At 41.5% G+C, this 23114-nt stretch overlaps 1 protein-coding gene and 1 pseudogene across 1 annotated transcript; both read left to right on the top strand.

Moving 5' to 3' along the window:
* The first annotated feature begins 1625 nt into the window (after nucleotides 1-1625).
* On the top strand, nucleotides 1626-12763 carry DPPA4 (developmental pluripotency associated 4). The gene is made up of 7 exons (XM_027552152.1): nucleotides 1626-1692; nucleotides 3526-3676; nucleotides 4768-4937; nucleotides 5024-5074; nucleotides 5195-5474; nucleotides 8685-8880; nucleotides 10602-12763. Exons 1-7 carry the CDS (start codon nucleotides 1672-1674, stop codon nucleotides 10630-10632), a joined length of 900 nt encoding a protein of 299 aa, XP_027407953.1. The 5' UTR covers nucleotides 1626-1671; the 3' UTR covers nucleotides 10633-12763.
* Nucleotides 10935-12417, top strand: LOC113897697 (annotated as a pseudogene).
* Nucleotides 12764-23114: the final 10351 nt, after the last annotated feature.

Genomic DNA, 23114 nt, shown 5'->3' with positions numbered 1-23114 from the left:
CAGGCTTCTCTTGTTGCAGTGCACAGCCTCTAGAGTGGGGGCTGAATAGTTGTGTTTCACAGGCTTACTTCCCCCGTGGCAGGTGGAATCTTCCTGGACAGGGGACTGAATCTGTGTCCTTCATATTGATAGGCAGATTCTTATCCACTGTACAACCAGGGATGTCCTAGAGAAATCTTTAAACTAATGCTCATCAGAGCCCACCCGCTCCCATTCATCCCCACCACCATCTTTAATTTTTCGTTAACTTTCTATTGCTTTTAGCCCACATATGAAAAGGCCACACTGTCCAGACTCAGTTTACACTTTCCTCCTCAGAACAGGGTTGGGCTGGTCCCTCCCCACCTTCCTGTATTCAGTTAGGTAAGCTCACCTGGTCCTTCAGATCTACTTTCCTGAGTTTCTTAATGAAATCTAAACCCCTATCACAGGCTGCCAAATGCTCCTCCTTTTCAAGCATCATAATTGAATGTCTATTTGCTTGGATTATATATATGTAATATATATATTATGTATATAATATATATTACTATGAGAAAGTTATTTGGCTTTTTGCTTCATTCAAGAACTCAGTAGTATTAATTTTAATTATGATCAAAATTTTTAACTTATTCTAATCCTCCTTATTGTAGGACATAAGATATCCTTTTTTTTTTTTTAGTGGTTGGTGAATTCTTTCAGAATTGTGTTTCCCCCAAATAGTGGTTGGCCTAAGAATTTCTAAATTATAATCTCAACACACACTCCATTTATTAACACACAAATTACAGACTGTATCTTGCCCAGGATTAGGTATCTCCTACTTTAGAACTCAGAAACATTACCTTCAGTTACACTGGGAAAATGAAGATGATTCAATCAAGTACTTCAGAGTTACTTACTCAGTTGTGTCTGACTCTTTGCAACCCCAGGGACTATAGTCCACCAGGTTCCTCTGTCCATGGGATTCTCCAGGCAAAAATGCTGGAGTGGGTTGCCATTTCCTTCTCCGGGGGATCTTCCTGACCCAGGAATCTAACCTCGGGTCTCCCGCATTGTGGGCAGATTGTTTACCATCTGAGCCACCAGGGAAGCCCACTTTAAGCATAAACCTTAAGTAGTAAATGTATACTGTTGTTTAGTAGCTAGTGAAGTGAGTGAAGTCGCTCAGTTGTGTCCAGCTCTTTGCGAGCCCGTGGACTGTAGCCCACCAGGCTCCTCTGTATATGGGATTCTCCAGGCAAGAATACTGGAATGGGTTACCCATTTCCTTCTCCAGCGGATCTTCCCGACCCAGGGATCGAACCCGGGTCTCCCGCATTGGAGGCAGACGCTTTAAACTCTGAGCCGAGTCCAACTCCTAGAGTTGGAATTCTAAGTGTTCCCTTGGAATTTTTCTGAAGGAGCTTTCAACTTCCCAAAGTCTCCGGAACCACACCCTCAATGATAATGTTAAAAAAACTCACAGGAAAGGGCTTCGAATGTATTCATTCATACAATAGTCACTCATGAATAAGAAAGCAGGCAAGCTTAGCTTTCACATGTTATGGGGGAGGGACAGAGGGGAGGAGAAAAAGGAAAGTGCTTATGGGTGGCGGAAGGAGGAGGAGACTTTTAAAAGAGCAATCTTGGGCCGGAGCCATTTCAGAAGTAAGGAGAGTCTTCATTTTATCAGCCTTGACCTTTCTGAGCATGGAGAGCAGAAACAAGGAGGTAAGTACAATCTGAATGGGTTTGGTTTTGTCTGTCTTTGTGAATCATTGTCGGGCACACTTACTGTCTCTTTTGAGAAGAAAAGAAGGTGCCTTAAGAATTGGAATTCTAAAAGTTCCCTTAGAATTCCCTCACTTCTTTTTGAGGAGAAAAGAAGGTGCCTTGATTCTTAAATTAAGAATTTCCTTCTCTTGTTAAAAAAAGAAACTCCTTGATATGATCGTTGCCTGGTGTATTGGATGAGATCCTTTAGTTTCCCTTCTATAGACACAGGTTCGAAACCAAAGTCGCTGGATCTGCATTCACTGTTTCCCTGAGTCTTTAGGACCAAGGGACAGTCAGAAACCAGACATACAGAGGAGCACTGCAGACAGCAATTAAAGTTGGAGAGGCTGTGGGGCTTGTCTAGAAAAATTGAGCTACTCTGCCAGAGAAACTTGAGCATTCTCCAGCTCTCTTTCCCAGAACCAGGTCATTTTTGCCCTCCCAATTTTAATTAAGACTTTTGTAAGCAGATAATTTTCTGGCGGTCCAGTGGTTAAGACTCAGCATTTTTCTTGGGGCCAGGGTTTGATCCTTGGTTGGGGAACTAAGATCCCACTAACCTCTTGGTGTGGCCAAAAAAAACCCTTCTGTGTAGCCCCAAAGTTAATCATTTGTGTAAAGGCTACGCAAATGTGAGATTTGAGTATGAATGTAAACCTGCTATAGAGATGTAAAGATGCCATACAAATGTTAATTTGTCCCATACTTCCATTTTTGAGGTGACAGGATTTAGATTTGGGAACAAAGTTTGGATTTTTAATAATGATTTGTGGTTTAATTTCTATCTTAAATGCTTACCTGTGTGCCCTTAGTTATGTAACCTCTGAGCCTCAACTTCTGCATCTGAAAATTGAAAGAAAAAAAAGGAGTGTTGTCCTGTGGAACAATACCAGATAGAAGGTATAGACTCAATAGATGTTAGTTTCTTTGTATCAAACAGTTTTATCCCTACTGTTCTCTTGTTTCTTTTGAATTAACCAGTATTTCTTACAACAAAAGGGAAAGGAATTCTACCCTCATAATCAAATGGAGTAACAGGTATGGATCAAAGCACACAAGCGAATATAAACCTACATCAAGTGGTAGGAATGAGTCAGTTGATTTGTATTGGTCTATAAAGTAAAAGTTATTAGATGAACTTAAAACACCTAAAGTGAGCTTATGAAAGAGGATTAAAGTTTAAGGATATGAATATAAGGGATGGTGGTGTGTGTAGAGTTGAGTGATAGCCCTTCCGGCAGAGTAAATAGGTTGGAAAGGAGTTTTGTGACAGTAGCTTGGAGCAATAGTACGGGGAGAGGTTTATCTGGTAGAGGTCAAGGAGGGGAATAGGGGAAAAAAACCTTCCAGGTGAGGGAGAATGGATATGATGAGAGATCTTAGGGTTTTCTCCAAAGCAGAGGCTAGTTTCTTCTATGTCTTTTGTTTTATATTTTCTTTCTTTTTGGGGGGAGGGAGCTGTGCTGATTGGCTTGCAGAATCTTAGTTCCCCCACTCCCCAACCAGGGATTGAACTTGGACCCTTGGCAGTGAAAGCACAGAGTCCTAACCACTGGACAGCCATGGAATCCCCCTTTTCTTGTACTTTCAAATCAGCCTTCCATTTCCCCATCATTGCTTCCCTTTCTTATAAACCTGAGTATTAAGATGATGTCCAGAAGGGATTCCACATCACTAACACAGTTCAGTGATTGTCTTGGTGCCTTGGACGTGAGGTATCTGAAGTCAGGCAATGGATACAGTGGGTCGGACCCCAAAACAATGACTGGCTGGTTCCTCTGTCCCCAGAACAACTCCACAGAGAAATCTGAAGAACGTATGAGTTGCAGACTTACATCAGTAGAAGCTGAAAAGGGACAGGGAACTTCTGGTGAAGCAGAGATAGCAAAAAATTCAGCAAAGGGGACCAAAAGAAAAAGAGATACAAAAAACAGCACAGGTAAGAGAGCTACAGTTCTCAAATCGTGTTTCGTTGGGTCTGAAAAAGTACGAAAGAAATTTTCATCCTGTGTTCTGTAAATCCTACACTTCGAAAGCCTAGCTTAAGTCTCACCTCTTGGTTCTGAGCATTGTTTCTCCTACTCTGCTGCTGGGAGATAAGGAGCTCAATGTGTAGTGATCTGAGTACAGATGGGTATAAATTTGAAATCCCACCCTTGAAGCTTCACTTTATGCTAAGTTGGGTCAAGGTCAGGGTGGAGGGTCAGTTGTAATTTACTCAGAATAATTAGGTAAACCACCTACACTTCGTGTCACTATAGCTGTGACTATTCTGGAGGGGTGTCCTTCGAATCCTTGAATGGTAAGAGTATGTGAGGTGCATCAGGAAACCGGAGCGCTGCCCTGGCTGGGGTGGGCTGCAAGAGTTATGGGTCCTAGTAGTTGTGTAGCATTGCTGAGTGGTTTATTTTGTCTTGTGGTGAGAGGGCAAGGTATCATTGAGTATTTATGACCTCAGTTCTAAAAACTTCTATTATTCCCTCAGGAATTGGAAGTGCACTCTCTAGGTCAACCTCTAGAGAACTGTAGTCTCTAGGTCAACCTCTTCAGAGTCTGTGGCTTATTGCTCTCACAAAAGAGCAAGTGTGTGTGAGTAGTGGGGAGTTTTAGGAAGTAAGAAAACTGAGGGATTCAGAAATATTGTCAGTCTTAGGTTTGAGGTTCTGTCCCTTGGAGTTTGTGGCTTTCCAGGTGGCTCAGTGGTAAAGAGTCTGCCTGCCAATGCAGGAGATGAGGGTTTGATCCCTGGGTCAGGAAGATCCCCTGGAGGAGGAAACGGCAACCCACTCCAGTATTCTTGCCTGGGAAATCCCATGGACAGAGGACCCTGGCGAGCTACAGTCCATGGGGCCACAAAAGAGTCAGACATGACTGCACACGCACACCCTTGGAGGTTAGGTAGTCTTTTGGGAATCATTGGATTGCACAGTGGGGATTAGACTACTGAGAACTAAAAGTGATTGTACTTTTGACATTCGAAAGGTCCACGTTAAAGTTAATTATTGCTCGTTCTATCCCAATCCCCTTCAGCTTGCCGTCCAGGAGACATGTCACAGCGTTGTGACTGTGTGAAACCTCCGAAGACACCGACGCAGATCCCCATCCCCCCTCTACCTGCTGTCCTGCCGCCTGTCAACCTGGTCCATAGGGACGTCATTCGTGCTTGGTGCCAGCAGTTAAAACTGAGCACCAAAGGCCCGGTGAGAGTCCAGAGTGGGAATGAGGCTCTTGGGAGGAAGACCATGAACCTTAGTCTGATTATTCACTCACTCTTCTCTTGTCTTAGAAACTAGATGGATATAAACGACTCTGTGAATATGCTTACCCTCATCAAAAAGTGAGTAATTTGCAGGGAATGTGGCTCAGGAGAAGATTTAGTTCTCATCCTAATTACTTATTTTAGCATCAAAAGGTGAGTAGAAGAATAGCCTTTTCATCTTTTAAACCCTCTTTGTAGAACATTCCTGCCACAGCACAGGAGGCCAGGATCCTGTCACTATCGAAAAGGATAAAGATAGAAAAGGGGGAACTACCACTGGAATGCTCTGTTGAGAGAACGTCTTCTGAAGGGGCTGCTCCTCCTGCACGGGGGCCGCCTGCCCTTGAGGGAGCTCCTCCGCCTCTTGAGGCAGTTGTATCAACTTCTGCCCCCGACTCGGAAGCTGTGTTTGCCGCCTGGAGCAGAATGACAGCCAGGGCCGTGAAGACGGAGTCAGTGCGATCGCAAGAGACTTGTGGTGAGCTCATTATTAAAATATATATATTTATATATTTCTTTGCGGTTACACTGGGTCGTCATTGCTGAACATGGGCTTTCTCCAGTCACAGGGACTGGACAGTACTCTTGGTTGCAGTGGGTGGGCTTCTCATTGCGGAGCCTTCTCTTGCGGGGCACAGGCTTCTAGGCGAGCCAGCTTCAGTAGTTACAGCACTCGGACTTAGGAGTTGTGGTACCCAGGCTTAGTTGCTCCACGGCATGTAAAATCTTCCCATACCAAGGATACAACCAGTGTCCCCTGCATTGGCAGGCAGGTTCCTACCCACGGTGCCACCAGGGAAGTCCCAGTAAGCTCATTTTTAAGAACAGGTTCTGGCTTAGGTGGGAAAAGAAGCTTAATTGATATTAGCCACTGACTAACTTCAGAATATTATCAATATCACCTGAAGGCATGGTGATTCCTTACACCCAGCCACAGATTTTTCTGATTCAGGTCTTGATAGGGCCTGGGAATTTACATTTCCAACAATTTCCCAGGCACTGCTAATCTGGGGACCACACTTTGAGAAACACTGTTCTAAATTAATGAAGTCATCAGAAGAAGACAGCAATCTGGCTTAATTTTTTCCCCCTTTAAAGAATTACAAAAGTAAAAGCAGGCTCTAAAATCAATTGCCTGAGCTAAAGCCCTGTATCTCTAGTTCCCAGGTTGCTCTGGGTAAAGTAGGTTAATAATAATATACCTATTTCATGATGTTTTGGTAAGAGTTACAGGAATAGAATTCAGTTCAGTTTAGTCGCTCAGTCATGTCCGACTCTTTGCGACTCCACAGACTGCAGCACCCCAGGCCTCCCTGACCATCATCAACTCCCAGAGTTTACTCAAACTTATGCCTATTGAGTCGGTGATGCCATTCAACCATCTCATCCTCTGTCAGCCCCTTCTCCTGCCTTCAATCTTTCCTAGCATTGGGATTTTTTCAAATAAGTCAGCTCTTAGCATCAGGTGGCCAAAGTATTGGAGTTCAGCCTCAACATCAGTCCTTTCAATGAACACTCAGGACTGATTTCCCTTAGGATGGACTGGTTGGATCTCCTTGCAGTCCAAGGGACTCTCAAGAGTCTTCTCCAATACCACAGTTCAAAAGCATCAATTCTTCGGCGCTCAGCCTTCTTCACAGTCCAACTCTCACATCCATACATGACTACTGGAAAAACCATAGCCTTGAATAGACGGACCTTTGTTGGCAAAGTAATATCTCTGCTTTTAAATGGAGAGTGAAAAATTGGCTTAAAGCTCAACCTTCAGAAAACGAAGATCATGGCATCCGGTCCCATCACTTCATGGGAAATAGATGGGGAAACAGTGGAGACAGTGTCAGACTATTTTTCTGGGCTCCAAAATCACAGCAAATGGTGACTGCAGCCATGAAATTAAAAGACGCTTACTCCTTGGAAGGAAAGTAAGTTATGACCAACCTAGATAGCATATTCAAAAGCAGAGACGTGACTTTGCCAACAAAGGTACAGCTAGTCAAGGCTATGGTTTTTCCTGTGGTCATGTATGGATGTGAGAGTTGGACTGTGAAGAAGGCTGAGTGCCGAAGAATTGATGCTTTTGAACTGTGGTGTTGGAGAAGACTCTTGAGAGTCCCTTGGACTGCAAGGAGATCCAACCAGTCCATTCTAAAGGAGATCAGCCCTGGGATTTCTTTGGAAGGAATGATGCTAAAGCTGAAACTCCAGTACTTTGGCCACCTCATGTGAAGAGTTGACTCATTGGAAAAGACTCTGATGGAAAAGAGGGATTGGGGGCAGGAGGAGAAGGGGACGACAGAGGATGAGATGGCTGGATGGCATCACTGACTCGATGGACATGAGTCTGAGTGAACTCCGGGAGTTGGTGATGGACAGGGAGGCCTGGCATGCTGCGATTCATGGGGTCGCAAAGAGTCGGACACGACTGAGCGACTGATCTGATCTGATCTGATCTGATCTAGGTTGGTCATAACTTTCCTTCCAAGAAGTAAGCATGTTTTAATTTCATGGCTGCAGTCTCCATCTACAGTGATTTTGGAGCCCAAAAAGTAAAGTCAGCCACTGTTTCCACTGTTTCTCCATCTATTTCCCATGAAGTGATGGGACCGGATACCATGATCTTAGTTTTCTGAATGTTGAGCTTTAAGCCAACTTTTTCACTCTCCTCTTTCACTTTCATCAAGAGGCTCTTGTATCAAGGAGATAAAATTAATGAAGACCATGTACTGGTTAGCCATTACAATGTCTGTTGAGACCCTTATCCCCTGGTGACCTCCCTTGCCCCTCAGGAGCAAAGCCTGGAACCATATCCTGCCCACTGTCTTTTGCACACAGTGGGGTGTTATTCCAGGACTTTGCTTCAGATGTGTAAGATACCCCTCTCTATTAAACAAAAAAAATTTTTTTAAGATATGAGACCCCTGAACTGGGCCTTCCCAGACCTAATCTGGCTTAATGTTTCTATTGAAGGAAACCAGAATGAATGCTCTTTGCCATAAAAATCTTGAGCTGAAGGCAATTAAGAAGCAGCAAACCCAGAAAAGGCTCTCCTTTTCTAGCCTAAACGCAGGATATCTATGTTCTTTTTGCTGGAGACAGATTTATCCAGAGTAACCTGCAAACATACCTCATCCATTAGTTTCCTCTCCTATATTTACCTTCCCACTGTTTGCCACCCGTGGGAGCCTAAAACTGCTTCCCTTTGTCCTGTCATTTCTTTACAAATGTATTATTCTTTGTCGGAAGGTGTTATATAAGATGGAATATTCTAAGCTGCCATTTTGAGCTAGTTTTTGCTTTTTTTCCCTGAACTGTGTGTGCTGCATGAATTCATCAACTGCTTTTCCCTTGTTAATGTTTTTGTTAGGATCCCAGATGGGCAGAGGTAAGGTTTGACCCCACCCCTACCCCGGAACACACTGTCATCTACCCACTTGCCTCTATACATCCAACTGTATTATTTGTTTCTTTAAAAAAAAAAAAAATTAACAGGAAATTCTTAATTTCTTTTAAAAAGTTGAATGTTTTTACATAATTTTCTAAGAGGAACAGAGTGGAATAAGTAGGTGTTCAGTGTTAGTGTCTGAGAGCTGGCACTTGAGAAAGACAGTTGAACCAAAGGCCATGGTGCAGACGCAAACATTAGGACTGGGTCTTGCTGTGCTCATACTTGCCTCTCTTCCTTCTCCAGAGGTCCAGTGGTGTGTGGTCCACGGGAGAAGTCTCCCAGCTAACACAGAAGGCTGGGTTCGTTTACAGTTTCATGCTGGGCAGGCCTGGGTGCCTGGAAAACGAAGGAGGGTATCTGCATTCTTCCTGATACCATCTGGTGACTTTCCACCCCCACACCTGGAGGACAATATGCTGTGCCCTGAGTGTGTACACAGGTAATTACCTGGTACTTTTCTACACACTGAATGTGGGCATCCGGTTTTTAGCTGGAGGGAGAAAAGAGATACATATTTATCTTAATTAGCCCTGCATTTCAAGCACAAGTTGTCAGTAAAGAGTTTCACAGAAATTCTCGCTAGGAAAGTATATTCCTAGGAAAAAGGACATTTTTATGTCAAGGCTTAATGCATCTACCTGGAGACCCATAACTTTGAGGCAGTAACCACTGTATAATTACTATATCCCAGGCATATGTACTACACAGAAATAATGACTAGCAAAAACGTCCTTCATTTAAGTGGCCTACAGTATAATGGGGATAACTGCTGTGTAAACAACTGTATCACCATGTGATGATTGTGATCAAACAGGAAGTTTCTTAATTTAAAGGAAGAATTATCTAGATGTAAAGGAGGATGTAAGATCATTTTTCAGTATAGGGACCAATGCCAAGGTTGTGAAAGGACTTAGGATAAAGAAACTGCCAGTAGTGACAGAATGTCTTGGAAAATAAGCTTCAGACCATCCCTGGATGATGGGCCACTGAAAAGTTTTAAGCAAGTAAATGAACTGAGGCTTATACTTCTGAAGAGAGTAGGATACAAGATCTATTAGAAAAATCATGTGGGATAATTCAGTTTCTCATGTTTAAAGGGCCTAGCACCTTCTATAGGTGCCAAAGAAGAAACCTGGCTACTAGATAATTATTTGGTAATTATACTTAAACACTAATAAGGGTAAGAGCTGCATTGGGGCTGAAGACAGCTTCAAGGAACAGCAGTGTCATATCAAATGAAGCTGAAGAAGATACAGATAACATAATAGATTGGAGAATATTGAAAGCAGTAGAGAATGTAGATGATTTGGTGTGGGTTGAATAAGGGGAGGACAGAAGTAGAGGTTACAATCAGAAGTATTTTCTGAAAGGCACAAATGGGGGAGTAGCAGGATGCTCAGAGGAAACTGTCGTGTTTTCTGCTGAAGAGGGCAAAGTGTGCTTCTGGGCTTAGCTTAGGAGAGGGGCCTATGGAGGAGGAGGATAGCAAGAGATCCATCCTTCTGGATAGAGGGGCTGATTCAGCCCAGACTTGGTTCCCAGGGATCCATCTCCTTACCCCACAGTTGTGTAGAAAACCATTCTGGGCTTCATCCCAAGTTCTCTGTTGGTCTGCTGGGGGCCCACATTTGGTATCATCATGATTGAACGCCGGAGGTCTAGGGCAGTTGGAAAATTGAAGCCTCAGGTGGTGGGGGGAAGAGTCTCCAGCTAGACTCTCCCCATCCACAGCCAGAAGTGCCAGCCTTCAGGCCCCAGCACAAATACCATGTCCCACAGGAGGAAGTATGTGAGTGTGCACTACTCATCTTTTCCCATTTCAGCTATCCTCTTTCCTGCCACAATCTTTTGTCAAGCAAGTTGAATACAATGGAGATCACTTTGGGTAGCCTTTTAGTTACATTCTTGGGCCACTGGGCAAATGGTTTAAGTTCCCTGTGGGGCCTCTCCTGCCCATGAGCTGCACAGGACAAGAACATATTAGAGAATAATATAACTTGAATATTGTCATTCCTTGATGACATGGCCACATGCTTTCCACACATGGTCCTAAAGTTTAAGGGAGATTTTATTGGGATTTCGTGGTGGGTTTCTTGGTTCTTTTCAAGAATTTAACTTGCTATTTCCTCTCAATTCTAAAACATTTCATTTACTTTATAGGAATAAAGTATTAACAAAAAGCCTGCAGTGAGATCATAATGCCAGTAAAAGTGTACAGCTATGATTATAATTAATGATAGAGAAGTGACTACAATCAACTCCACGGTGACTTTAGACAGCTGAACTCTGGGCCGCTCCACTCTCTATGCTTCCTGCTCCCGGAGTGCACAGCCTGCTTAGAAGGCTGCATGAAAAAGAAAGCCTGTGAACTGATGGGAAACAGAAGCAGAAGTGACTGTCTCTCCAAAGATGCCCAGCCCTAAGGGAGCAGAGGATAGAGATGGGGACATTTTAAAAATACTAAGTCACTGAGTGGAATTAATTTGCTTGAAAATGCCTCAGGTAAATCTCTACATTGAACAAAATGGGTCTTATAGGCAACAGTTGAAATTTGGTCATATACACCTTAACCAGATGTATCTAGTTAAGGTATTCAACTTTATCGTCACCAGGCATGGTACAAGCAAAAATGTGTTTCCTGACATGATACAATGTATCACTGACAATATTCTTGCCCCAAAGAATCTATTCACAAGGAAGTAATCAGTCCTGATTATGCCTCTTGTCTCAGCGTAATTAGGTGAGCTTACCATCATTTGGGTGTCAGCTACTTAGATGCATCCATCCATATGTAAATATTCACAACCTATGCACTTAAGTTGTCTATATTTTATGTATATGTGAGTTATATATAATTTTTTAAGTGTTCCAGATTGAATGATACATTATAGTGCCTCTAGTAAAAAGGCAACTAGAAAATTTTAAACTTAAAACTTTTATTTTAAAATAAAATACTCTAGGCCAGAGCAGGAGTGAGGTTGGACCAGGGCTGAGGCAGCCAAGGCCCCTCCTTCCCACATCAGTGGATCCTGCCCAGAGTATGCCTGGCTGCCGTTGCAGGCAAGCTGGGTGGAGTATGACTGGGCAGTGCCGCCGCTGAGACAAAGCTGTTTCCAATTACAAAGCAGGGATCACAGCAAACACCCGCCACAGAAGCACTATGGCATTGCTTCTCCCTTCTGCTTAGCAGCCCCCAAGGAGACTAACTGCCTACTTACACAGAAACTAGTGGAGACTCTGAAGCCCTTTGGGATTTTTGAAGAGAAAGAGGAACTTCAGTGCAGGATTTTAATTTTGGGAAGATTAACCTGGTAAAAGACTGGATACGAGAAATCAGTGAAAGCAATAATCTTCCACAATCTCTAATTGAACATGCTGATGGGAAAATGTTTACCTCTGGATCTTACAGATTAGGTGTACATACAAAAAACTGCCAATATTGATGCATTGTGTGTTGCACCAAGACATGTTGATTGAAGTGACTTTTTCACCTCATTCTATGATAAGTTGAAATTACAGGGAGAAGTAAAAGATTTAAGAGCTGTTGAAGAGGCATTTGTACCAAGTTACCAAACTGTTTGATGGAATAGAGATTGATATTTTGTTTGCAAGATTAGCACTGCAGACTATTCCAGGAAATTTGGACTTAAAACATGACAGTCTGCTTAAAAATTTAGATATGTATAAGAAGTCTTAATGATTGCAGGGTTCTGATTTTATTGCAAATCAATGAAATGGTTTTACGAGATGTTTTACATCTAGTATCAAACATTGACAACTTCAGGTTAACCCTGAGGGCTATCAAACTGTGGGCCAAATGCCACAAAATCTACTCCAATATATTAGGTTTCTTCAGTGGTATCTCCTGGGATATGCTCGTAGCAGGAACTTGCCAGCTTTGTCCAAATGTGATAGCATCAACTCTTGTACATAAATTTTTCTTGGTATTTTCTAAATGATATGTGTTTAGATTATATTAAAATAAAGTTGATTATAGACTCTGAAAAATAAAATACTCCATTGTGTATGTGAAACGATCCTTCTGAAATATGTTGGATCATAACAGTGCTCAAAACCCTCTCTTGGATCCTGTTGATTCAGAGGGAAAACCAAAGTCCTTGTAATGACTTCCAAGGCCTTCCTAAAGTGCCTTAAACCCCATGCCCCCTTTTCCATAATACTTATCTCCTCTAATTTATAATTTGTGTGTCTTCCCCAACAGTATAAAAAGATTTATCAATTTTGTTTGTGCATGTGGGTATCACAACAACCTCCTAGAACCACCGAACACGTAGTCGGTGCTCAATAAATGTTGATTCAATGAATGATGAATGAAAAGGTTTGAAGTGAATTAGGAAAGGAGACAGATTGCAACTTACTTAGAAATCTATATTTTAAAATATAGATTTTGGAAAGTAATTGCTGTCTGTATTCTTTTGGAAAGTAATTGCTATGAATTACCTCTTGGACAGGAAAAACTCTGGTGTGTTGACGCCCAGTGTTCTTCCTCCGTAACTCTTTCATCATCTACAGTCCACCTACCCAAAGTGAAAAATGACACTTCTCTGTATTCAACTAATGCATAGGGTGGGAGTGGTCATTGCCTGGAAGGGGCAAAGAGAGACTTCTTTGGTGATGCAAGTATTTTCTGTCTTGACTAGGGAGTTGACTACCATTTTTCAGAACTTATCCAATAGGACACTTAAGATTTGTGCATTTTACTGTAAATTTTACCTCAAAGCAAAAGGGTCTGGCGATCAGAGAGGAAATGGTGTCTGTCACACGTCTGTACTCCTAGGATTTGTATACTGAGACCTCAGTATATATTATATATACATAATACATTAAGGAGGTCCTCTTTTTTCTTGTGACGGATGACAAAGAGGACATGAGGGGAATTTATAACACTGAGGAGGGTTATATAAGAGGCTCACAGAGACTGGGCAGGATTTTCTCTGTCTCAAGATCATTAGCTCTAATGAAAATGAATGTCAGAACTTCCTTCTGCTCTTCCTTAAAAGCCCTGATTAAATATTACTTCACTGGTAACATTTTTTGATATATTCTGATTCTCAAAACTACTAAAATTATCTTTTTTATCTATACTGGATTGAAACTCACTTACATCTTATTGTTAAGAAACACAAGAGGGACTCACCTGGTGGTCTAGTGATTAATACCCTGAGCTCCCAATGCAAGGGGAAGGGTTTGATCCCTGGTCAGGGAACTAGATACCCACATGCCTCACCTGAGAGTTCACATGCCACTTTCCACTTGAACTCATGTATAGTTGCCAAACCAATTCTTTCATATACTTATACTATCATACAGCTGTCACTTTTTATAGGACATCTTTGGATTTCACTGTGGTTTTGAAATTACATTCTCTGAATAAAAAGCTCTTCCAAATATTTGCATGTCACAACTAAGACCCAGTGCAGTCAAGTGAAATATTTAAAAAATGGAAAAAAAAAAAACAAGAGCTCAATCTTTGAGGGCAGCTAGATATAAGTTATGGAGAAGGCAATAGAAGTGACTCAGCAGCAGCAGCAGCAGATATAAGTTGTTTCTGTCCTTAAAGCTCAGTGAAGTTAACAGCTCACCTTTGCTAGGTTGAAAAAAAATTTCTTTTCAAAAACGAAATTATGTTAGGAAAGTGATAAGCACTCAGCCAAGAGTAATTGTTGTAATATCTACCATGTTTTGTCTCTGTCTTCCTTTTCTACACTGAAGTGATCTGTAATTTCTAAGCACTTATGAGCCATTTCAAAATTTTGTGGCTTTGGGAATTTAATCTCTCTAGCCTTAGGTTTCGGAGAAGGCACTGGCACCCCACTCCAGTACTCTTGCCTGGAAAATCCAAACTATACGTGTTCATGAGGAAATATAATGGAGCCATAAGATAACTGGAACTTGAACTCAGCAGACCTCCTTTGAAAGTCAGCCTGGCATTTGTAGGACCAAATGATGGGAGTAGAGAGAGAGACGGAGAAGGCAATGGCACCCCACTCCAGTACTCTTGCCTGGGAAATCCTATGAACAGAGGAGCCTGGTAGGCTGCAGTCCATGGGGTTGCTAAGAGTTGGACACGACTGAGCGACTTCACTTTCACTTTTCATTTTCATGCATTGGAGAAGGAAATGGCAACCCACTCCAGTGTTCTTGCCTGGAGAATCCCAGGGACGGGGGAGCCTGGTGGGCTGCCATCTCTGGGGTCGCACAGAGTTGGACACGACTGAAGCGACTTAGCAGCAGCAGCCTTAGGTTTATTGAACATACAGTTTTATTTACATACGGTTAAATTTACCCATTTTAATGTATGTGTGTGCTAACTCACTTCAGTCATGTCCCACTCTTCACAAACCTATGGACCATAGCCTATTGGGTTCCTTGGTCCATGGGATTCTCCAGGCAAGAATACTGGAGTGGATTGCCATGCCCTCCTCCAGGGGAATCTTTCAACCCAGGGATCAAACCCAAGTCTCTTACATCTGCTTTGGCAGGAAGGTTCTTTGCCACTAGCACCACCTGGGAAGCCCACTTGAGTGTACAGCAGTATCTTAACTGTGGTGTTAATTTACCCTCCATATAGATTCTTGATGGAATAGCTGTTAAAGAATTTTGCTCTTTTGGGGGGGAGGGATTATTTGTTTTCTTATTATGGATTTAAGGAACCTTTTACATATAAATTCAGAATCAGCATGTCACCTTTTGCAACAAAAATCCTGCTGGGATTTTGATGAATTTTCTGGACCAATGTGTAATGAGAAAAGTAGTATATTGTAGGTCTAGACTTATGGATTAACTCTAGAAAAATATTTGATGTTGTGTCATAATGTGGTTAATGATAGCCATGTTTCTTGCAATAAGAATGCATTTAAATATGTTCCTCTAAAAAAAAAAAAAAATATGTTCCTCTGTAAGCAAATATCTGGCCTTAAGCAAAATGCAGTGTGTGAGGAGTTATCTGGAGTAAAAGAAGGCAGTAATGGAATGCTGGTGCTGGGGAAGACTCTTGAGAGGCCCTAGGACAGAAAAGAGATCAAACCAGTCAATCCTAAAGGAAATCAACCCTCAAGATTCATTGGAAGGACTGATGCTGAAACTGAAGCTCCAATACTTTGGCCACCTGATGGGATGAGTCACATCATTAGGAAAGACCCTGATGCTGGGAAAGATTGAAGGCAAGAAGAGAAGGGGATGACAGAGAATGAGATGGTTGAATGGCATCACTGACTCAATGGATATGAGTTTGAGAAACTCAGGGTGATAGCAAAAGACAGGGAAGCCTGGAGTGTAGCAGTTCATGGGGTCAGAAAAAGTCGGACACAGCTTAGCAACTGAACAACTACAACAAATGGAATGGAGGTGAGTTGTATGTAGTGTGGACGGTATTGTGAAATGAAGATAATAATCAACTGTGTTAAATTCGAAGACTTTGTTAATATAACTCAACTAGTATCTAATGCAACGATTTGACCTGTGGATGGGGCCTATAAAACAAAAGAGATGATACACATGTGTGTTTTGTAAAATGTTAATAACTTGCAAAGACTAAGGAAGGAAGAAGTCTAACACCTAGGTTTGAGACCACATGTGCTATTTTAATAGATGGTTGATATTATCCATTACCTAAATAGTAATGATGATGATATTTATCTCACAGGATTATAAAAATAAATGAGACATATTAATATATTAACTTCTCATATAATTAATGAGAGATGTATAATATACTTCATTCATTGAAGGTCTATGCAAATGCTGTTTATGACTATTTTATTTCATTCTTTCTTAACTTCTGTTGCCCCAGTAGTTGATAGAGAATATCAACTATTAAGTTGCTCTAAACAGAATATTTCCCTGGCCAACCAGTCTGCTCCTATGGATGGGCTACCTTGAGACACTTTATGTAGCTGGTGCCAACAATATAATTTGAGTAGTGATAGCAAGGTTAATAAATTGGGAATCTGTGCTGCTTAGAACAAAGATGAGAATGTGAATTCTTTTATTAACTTTTTATTTCTCTCTTATTCTCTGCAGGAAAGAAAAAGCAATTTTGTGTAAACACATTATTTTTTAAAGTCACTTTTTGGGAAGGCATTAGTGGTATAAAATCATAATTCTTACATTGAGTCATTTTGCCTAATTTTGGCATAAAGCAAGGCCATAAAGAAAGCAGGCAGATAAAGAAGGAGAGGACATTATTATTAGTGTCTATTCTCATATATTACTGTCTCCACACTCCATGTTGAACTATTGAAATAAATAGCATTCATTAAAAAAAAAAGAAGGCAATGGCACCCCACTCCAGTACTCTTGCCTGGAAAATCCCATGGACGGAGGAGCCTGGTGGGCTGCAGTCCATGGGGTCGCTAAGAGTCAGACACGACTGAGCAACTTCACTTTCACTTTTCACTTTCATGCATTGGAGAAGGAAATGGCAACCCACTCCAGTGTTCTTGCCTGGAGAATCTCAGGGACAGGGGAGCCTGGTGGGCTGCTGTCCATTGGGTCGCACAGAGTCGGACACGACTGAAGCGACTTAGCAGCAGCAGCAGCAGCAGTAGTATCTTACTTTTGGACACTGGTCATGAGAGAGACCTGTTTGCAGAATATGCTCACCTTAGCAGAAAAGGTCCAGAAATTGTCACATTTGAGAAGAGACCTAATATTATCTTGCTAAGAATGAAAGAAAAAATATATATATACATATATCAACTAAAAGAACAAAAAAGAGAGTTCAGCAATGCCTCAGCAACGCCCTACATGAGGGAAGAAGATTGAAGTAGTCACTACCTTTCACATGGCTAAAAGATTTGTGATAAATAACTCAGACTAAGAGTCTGTACAATTATTACATTTGAGAAAAAGATTAAGATGGGAAAACCCTGTTGCAGTTGCCCTGGCTATTGTTACTGCCACTTCTGAGTTGTGGACTCAGAAAGTCTCTGGTAAGACTGATAATAGTGCTGGTCAGAAAAGGGCAAGAAGCTTAATTTTGATTAGCTTCAAATGGAAATAAAGTGATGGAACAAGGCACTTACCATTTAACAGTTCATAAGTTGGAAAATATTTTTCCATAAAGCTTCTCTCCATTGGCTGTAGCTCACTTACTACTGGCAGATGTCAGTGCTTTTCCTGAATTGATTTCTAAGCCAAGTGATTTGGCCCATGTTCTTTTCTCATCATTGAGGAGTGTAATTATAACTTCAGAGAAAAGAATAAAGTGTTGATGTGCTCAGAAGGGGGTGCCACAACCTGAGTGTACTCTATTTCTCTTCTTCCTTCAAGGGCTTCTAGTAAAGGGAGTACAATGGTACTGTATGGTGTGACAATCATGCAAATGTGCCTTTCAGCTGTGTACTGCAAGTCACTGGCCCCATCTTGAACACCACTGCTATAAAGTTCACACCTGCACTGTAACTCCCATCTATTCCTCCCAGCAACTAAGTAGCGGGGATTCTAAAGTTGGGGCAGTCTTATGGCTTAGACTCAAGGACTCCTCATCAGCCTTGCTGAAACGTCCTTAGAATGGCCCTGTATTTCAACATTCTTCCCACCCAAACTCCCTTCCTCTCCTTCACATGACTCAGACCTACATCATGGTCTTACAGCTCTCCTAGCCTTCTGTCTCCCTTCTTATTTTCCTTTGCAGTTGTTTTATATACCAAATCTCTTGCACACTCAGTGCCTTCATGCCATCTGCTTCTTGAAAGACATGAACAAATACATATGGTGCCAGAAGCAGTCAGAAGAAAACAAGTAATGAGATTCTGGACTGGCTCACTGATCTGCTGGTGAACACAAAAGGACAGCATTCTGAGTGCTATACAGAGGACGGATAGTCCCTGGCACACAATGGTGGTCCAGTTGCTGAAGATATCACTGGAGGAGGTCTGGAAAAATGTGCTATAATTCAGGCATTTGGAAAATAAAGGTGTCAAAGATCCTATAAAATTAGTGGAGTTGGCTGCTTACTGGTAAGTTGTATTAATGTCCATCAATGGCATAATGAGAAACTGAGGGCCATTAACAAGCATTGGAAGACTGAATATGAGATGTGAGAGCCAAAAAGCATTTAGTAATTTACAGAGGCCCACATCTCCTGCTGTTAGATGAATGGACACAGCTGAACAGCAAACAAGTTCTAATAGCTAAAGTTGCAGAGCTACAGGGCCTTAAAATTTTAGCTAAGGCCGGTCTAATATGCTAAAATCAGCAAACTGATTGGGAAAAATCTCAGACCCTGAAACATCAGCTGGGGACACCGGAATGGATGCCCCCTGAAAGTGTTGGCTCTGTACAGCCCTGTGAATTCTCAGACTTTTCAGAACTGGTCTGCAGTCCCCTAGTAAGAGCTAACACAACCTGTATGCTGGAGGATGCTGCACAACAATCCCCCCCGCCCCCGCCTCAAAGATAGTTGTGTCAGGTGCTCCCATCAAAAATGTGCTCCAAATTCCTCTCCCAACTACTAGGCCAATAACTGAGAATTACATTCCAGCATAACCCGGCTGAGGACATGATGGGCCTGGCAAGGGAGGAAAGAGAACATACATGAAGGATCTGCAGACATTAGCCAGCATGTACTGGCAGGAGTTGGGATAATTCTTTCACTAGTTTTTAAAAGCAACTGATCGAAAGGACTGGACTATGACATTAGTTAAGCAAGAATTCATTGTGTTGAGGGAATATTTTCTCTTTGCACAGAATTTAGGATCTTAGCAAGGATCCCATGAGATGGGACAGATTCACTGCTAGGATGCTTCTTAGAGGTCTGGGGAGAAGGGGAAGTGACAGCCAACACCAAGCAAAGTATAAATGCCCAACCTTCCCTGGCAGAGGGTGGAGGAGGGAATAAAGAGGTGAGCAAAGTAGACCTGCAGGGAAGGAATGTTACGTGAGGCTGGAAACCCACCATAGGATGTTCCATGGGAGGGCCCAGCTTTCACCATGGCCATCAGGAATGTGATGGAGAAGGGAGAAGCAGTATTGCTGAGAAGGTCAATGGTCCTCTTCAGACCAGGCTGATGGTAGGTGAGACTGGCACAGAACTTGGCTTGTTAATGTCATTCTTGGGGTGATGGGCCCTGAAGTCAGTGAGCCAGATGGTGCCACTTAACAAGCAGAAACCGGGAGGCTACAATTACCAAGAAGGTTGGAGGGCAGCCAAGGGGCCTTGATTCACAGGAGGCTGTGGAGATGGTTAATAGATCATGGTGCCTAGGGTCAAAGTAGATGGGCAGTCAACAAGGATGCTTCATTTTTTTTTTTTTAATGTGGAAGTAAGAAACTACTTTTATTTTTTAAATTTCCAGTTTTATTGAGATGTAATTGACATAAACCACTGTACAAGTTCAAGGTGTATAACAATAATTTGATGCATGTGCTGATGTGTACTCAGTCATGTCTTATTCTTTGTGACCCCATGAACTATAGCCCACCATGCTGCTCTGTCCATGGAATTCTCCAGGCAAGAATACTGGAATGCATTGCCATTTCCTACTCCATTGATACACTTATCACTTATCTATTGTGAAAAAAGATGCTTCTTAACACCTACAATTAAAGTCAAGAATAGAGGAGCAGGAGGACTTCCCTGGAGGTCCCTGGTTGGGGAACTGGGATCCTAGAAGCCACACAGTGTAGGCAAAAAAAATAAAAAATAGAGGATCAGGAGGCTGAGGGCAGTCACTCTAATAAAAAAGTCACCATCTCTTGCTCAGCTCCCAGACCTGAACTGATTTTTAGATCTAGAATCCACTAGTTGATGAGATGATTGGCTTCCTATGAAGAACTCTATAACCACCATAAAAAATAAAGTATATATTGCTTATGTGTATTCCTCCAGTCTTTCCTCAAAGGGATATATAGCCATTTAACAATGTGACTGTACACTGGAAAAGATAAATGAAACATTTAAAGACTATTGGACATAAGATCTGTATTGACTATGATTTTAAATTATCATCATGACCCTCTTCTTCTTAGCTTGGAGGCTTAAAAGAGCTTAGTAGTAGCTGAGTCCTGGCTAAAGTCTAGCTCAAGGAGGCCCACTGTTTTTTATGAAACCCAGAGATTGTTTTTCCAGTCTCTGAATGTAAAAACTGGAATTGATATATTTGTCACATGAAGTAACTGTCATATTGGGTCCTTGGCCTGAGGAATAAGAACTATTGCAGCAGGAAGGCCAATACAAAACCTTTCAAACTGCTTCCTATCCCACCTTGTTGTATATAGATTCTAAATTCCCTAGTCATGAAACTCAGCTTGAGGTAACATATATTGGTATTTCACAGCATCACTAATGGGTTAAAAATTCTGTAGAGCAATTATCTTTTAATTAAAAAATAAATAAAATTTTAAAACTATATATGCTAAAAAAGAATGGGTTGAATCTGAAAAAGAATATGTATATGTGCATATATATACTATATATATACACACAAAATCAAATTTATATGTACATAAATCAAATATATATATATATAAATACATATATATATATATACATATACATACAAAATCAAATAACTTTCCTGTACACTTGAAACTTACCCAACAATGTAAATCAACTGTATTTCAATTAAGAAAAAAGAATAGGTTGGCTGAGAGGTATTATGGTCAGCAAGAAATTTCAATAAATGATTAGAGATGCTTTAGACAAGAAATAAGACAAAGGCAGTAGAATTAGAAGAGAAACAATAGCAAGCAAGATATGTGTTTGACTCCATAGGACTTAAACCCATTGGAATTTAAGGAAAAGGAGTGTTTTATGTTTTCACCTTTAGATGGCTAGGTGGATGATAATATATCTCAAGGAAAAGAAATACAAAAGGTGGTAAAAATTTGGTAGGGATGTCACTGAGTTTATTTATTTCTTTTCTTTATTTTTTTTCTTTTTTACTCCACCATGTGGCATGTGGGCATGCAGATCTTCCTTGACCAGGGATAGAACCCATGTCCCCTGCAATGGAAGCATGGAGTCTTAACCACTGGATTGCTGGAGGAGTCCACTGAGTTTATTTCTTACTATGTTTGAAAGGCATAAGCAGGATATGCCACAACTTGGGTCAGTAAGGCGGGCAAAAAGACTGGGCTAGAAATATACATATATAGGACTCACCAGCATGTAGATGGAAGTTGAAGCTGGAAAAGTGGATGAAGCTGTTCTACAGAAGCATAAAACGTGATCAAGAATAGATGTACATCAATAGTTTAGGAGTGGGAAAGGAGACAGAAAAACAATTAGATGAAGGTGGAAAGGAACTAGATAGAGTAAAAAGCTGTGTACAAGGCTTCCCTGGTGGGTCAGTAGTTTAGAATCTGCCTTCCAAAGCAGGGGACACTGGCCCAATCCCCGGTCTAGGAAGATCCCACATTCCGCAAAGCAGCTAAGCCCATGCGCTACTGCTGCTGAGCCTGTGTGCTGCAACTACTGAAGCTCACATGCCCTGGAGCCTGTGCTCCACAACAAGAGAAGTCAGCACAATGAGAAGCCTGCAACTAGAGAGTAGCCTCCACTCGCCAAAACTAGAAAAGGCCTGCACACAGCAATGAAGATCCAGTGCAGCTAAAAGATAAAGTTAAAGAAAAGGTATGTTCAGAAAGTTGAACTGGGAAAGAACAGAGAGAGAGAATAGTAATTAAATAAAATGATAGTGTTAAAAGAGCTGAGTGTTTTAAGTGGGATGAAGTTAAACATCTTTGTGTGCTAGCAGGATAGAATTTGTGAAGCATGAGAGGTGGAAAACTCAGGAGGGAACAAATGACTGATAGGGACATAGGAGGAAATAACTTCAGTTTACATGTCTTGGCCTCAGTCCCCATCCTTCCTCACCCACAATCCTCACATAGTGGCAATTGCTCAGGGGTCCAAAAATTTTTGGCACCAATCTTCAGCCACTTCAAGAGAACAACATGAATTGAGCTTTCCAACTTCAACATGTCTCACAGCTATTCCATGTGTCTCATTGGAGAGTTATCTTGCTGAAAATGCAGAATGCATTCAATATGGAAAGAGAAGGGTGAGACAAGACTTGGTTTGACTGGCCAAGATCACTTGCTGGTGGGGGCTAAATTTGCAACTATTATTGAAGAATCTATAGCCAGATTAACTCCCTGTCCATTCATCAAAAGTTGTCCTCGCTACCTCATCTCACCTGATTGCCATGCTCTGTCCTAACCACATCCTCTGAATCATTACAGAACACAAGATAGCCCTTACTCATTTGGATTCTGAATTTAAGATTCTCCTAATTGTGACTGTTGCTTCCTGACAGAGATTTTTTTTTTTCTGTAAAAAAAAAAAAAAAAAAAGAAAGAAAAAGAAATCTGCTAATATATTCTTGATCAGAAGGTGAAGATCTGCAACTAGTGCCCTAAAGAAGAAATAAATTTCAGTAATGCTTGTAAGTGGGAATTCTTAAAATGAAGGATGTAGCAAAGTCGGAAACATCTTTCAGAGTGCAAGTTATACTTTCCTCCTCAGGAAATGGAAGAACTTAGTAGCTATCCCTTCTGCCTGAGAGGGACACTGTGCCACAGTGTGCAGAACCACTGTTTCTCAGAACCACAGTGTTCTGTGAGCTGTCTTACACATTTTTAACTTTCAACCAGAGTTGCTCCAGTTTTTTCTGTTATATATTAGAACTACCTTGCAATGCAGGG

Source organism: Bos indicus x Bos taurus, chromosome 1 (assembly GCF_003369695.1).
Source record: "Bos indicus x Bos taurus breed Angus x Brahman F1 hybrid chromosome 1, Bos_hybrid_MaternalHap_v2.0, whole genome shotgun sequence".
Taxonomy (NCBI): Eukaryota; Metazoa; Chordata; class Mammalia; order Artiodactyla; family Bovidae; genus Bos; species Bos indicus x Bos taurus.
The sequence above is the reverse complement of the archived record's forward strand: the minus strand, read 5'-3'. Positions and strand labels throughout refer to the sequence as shown.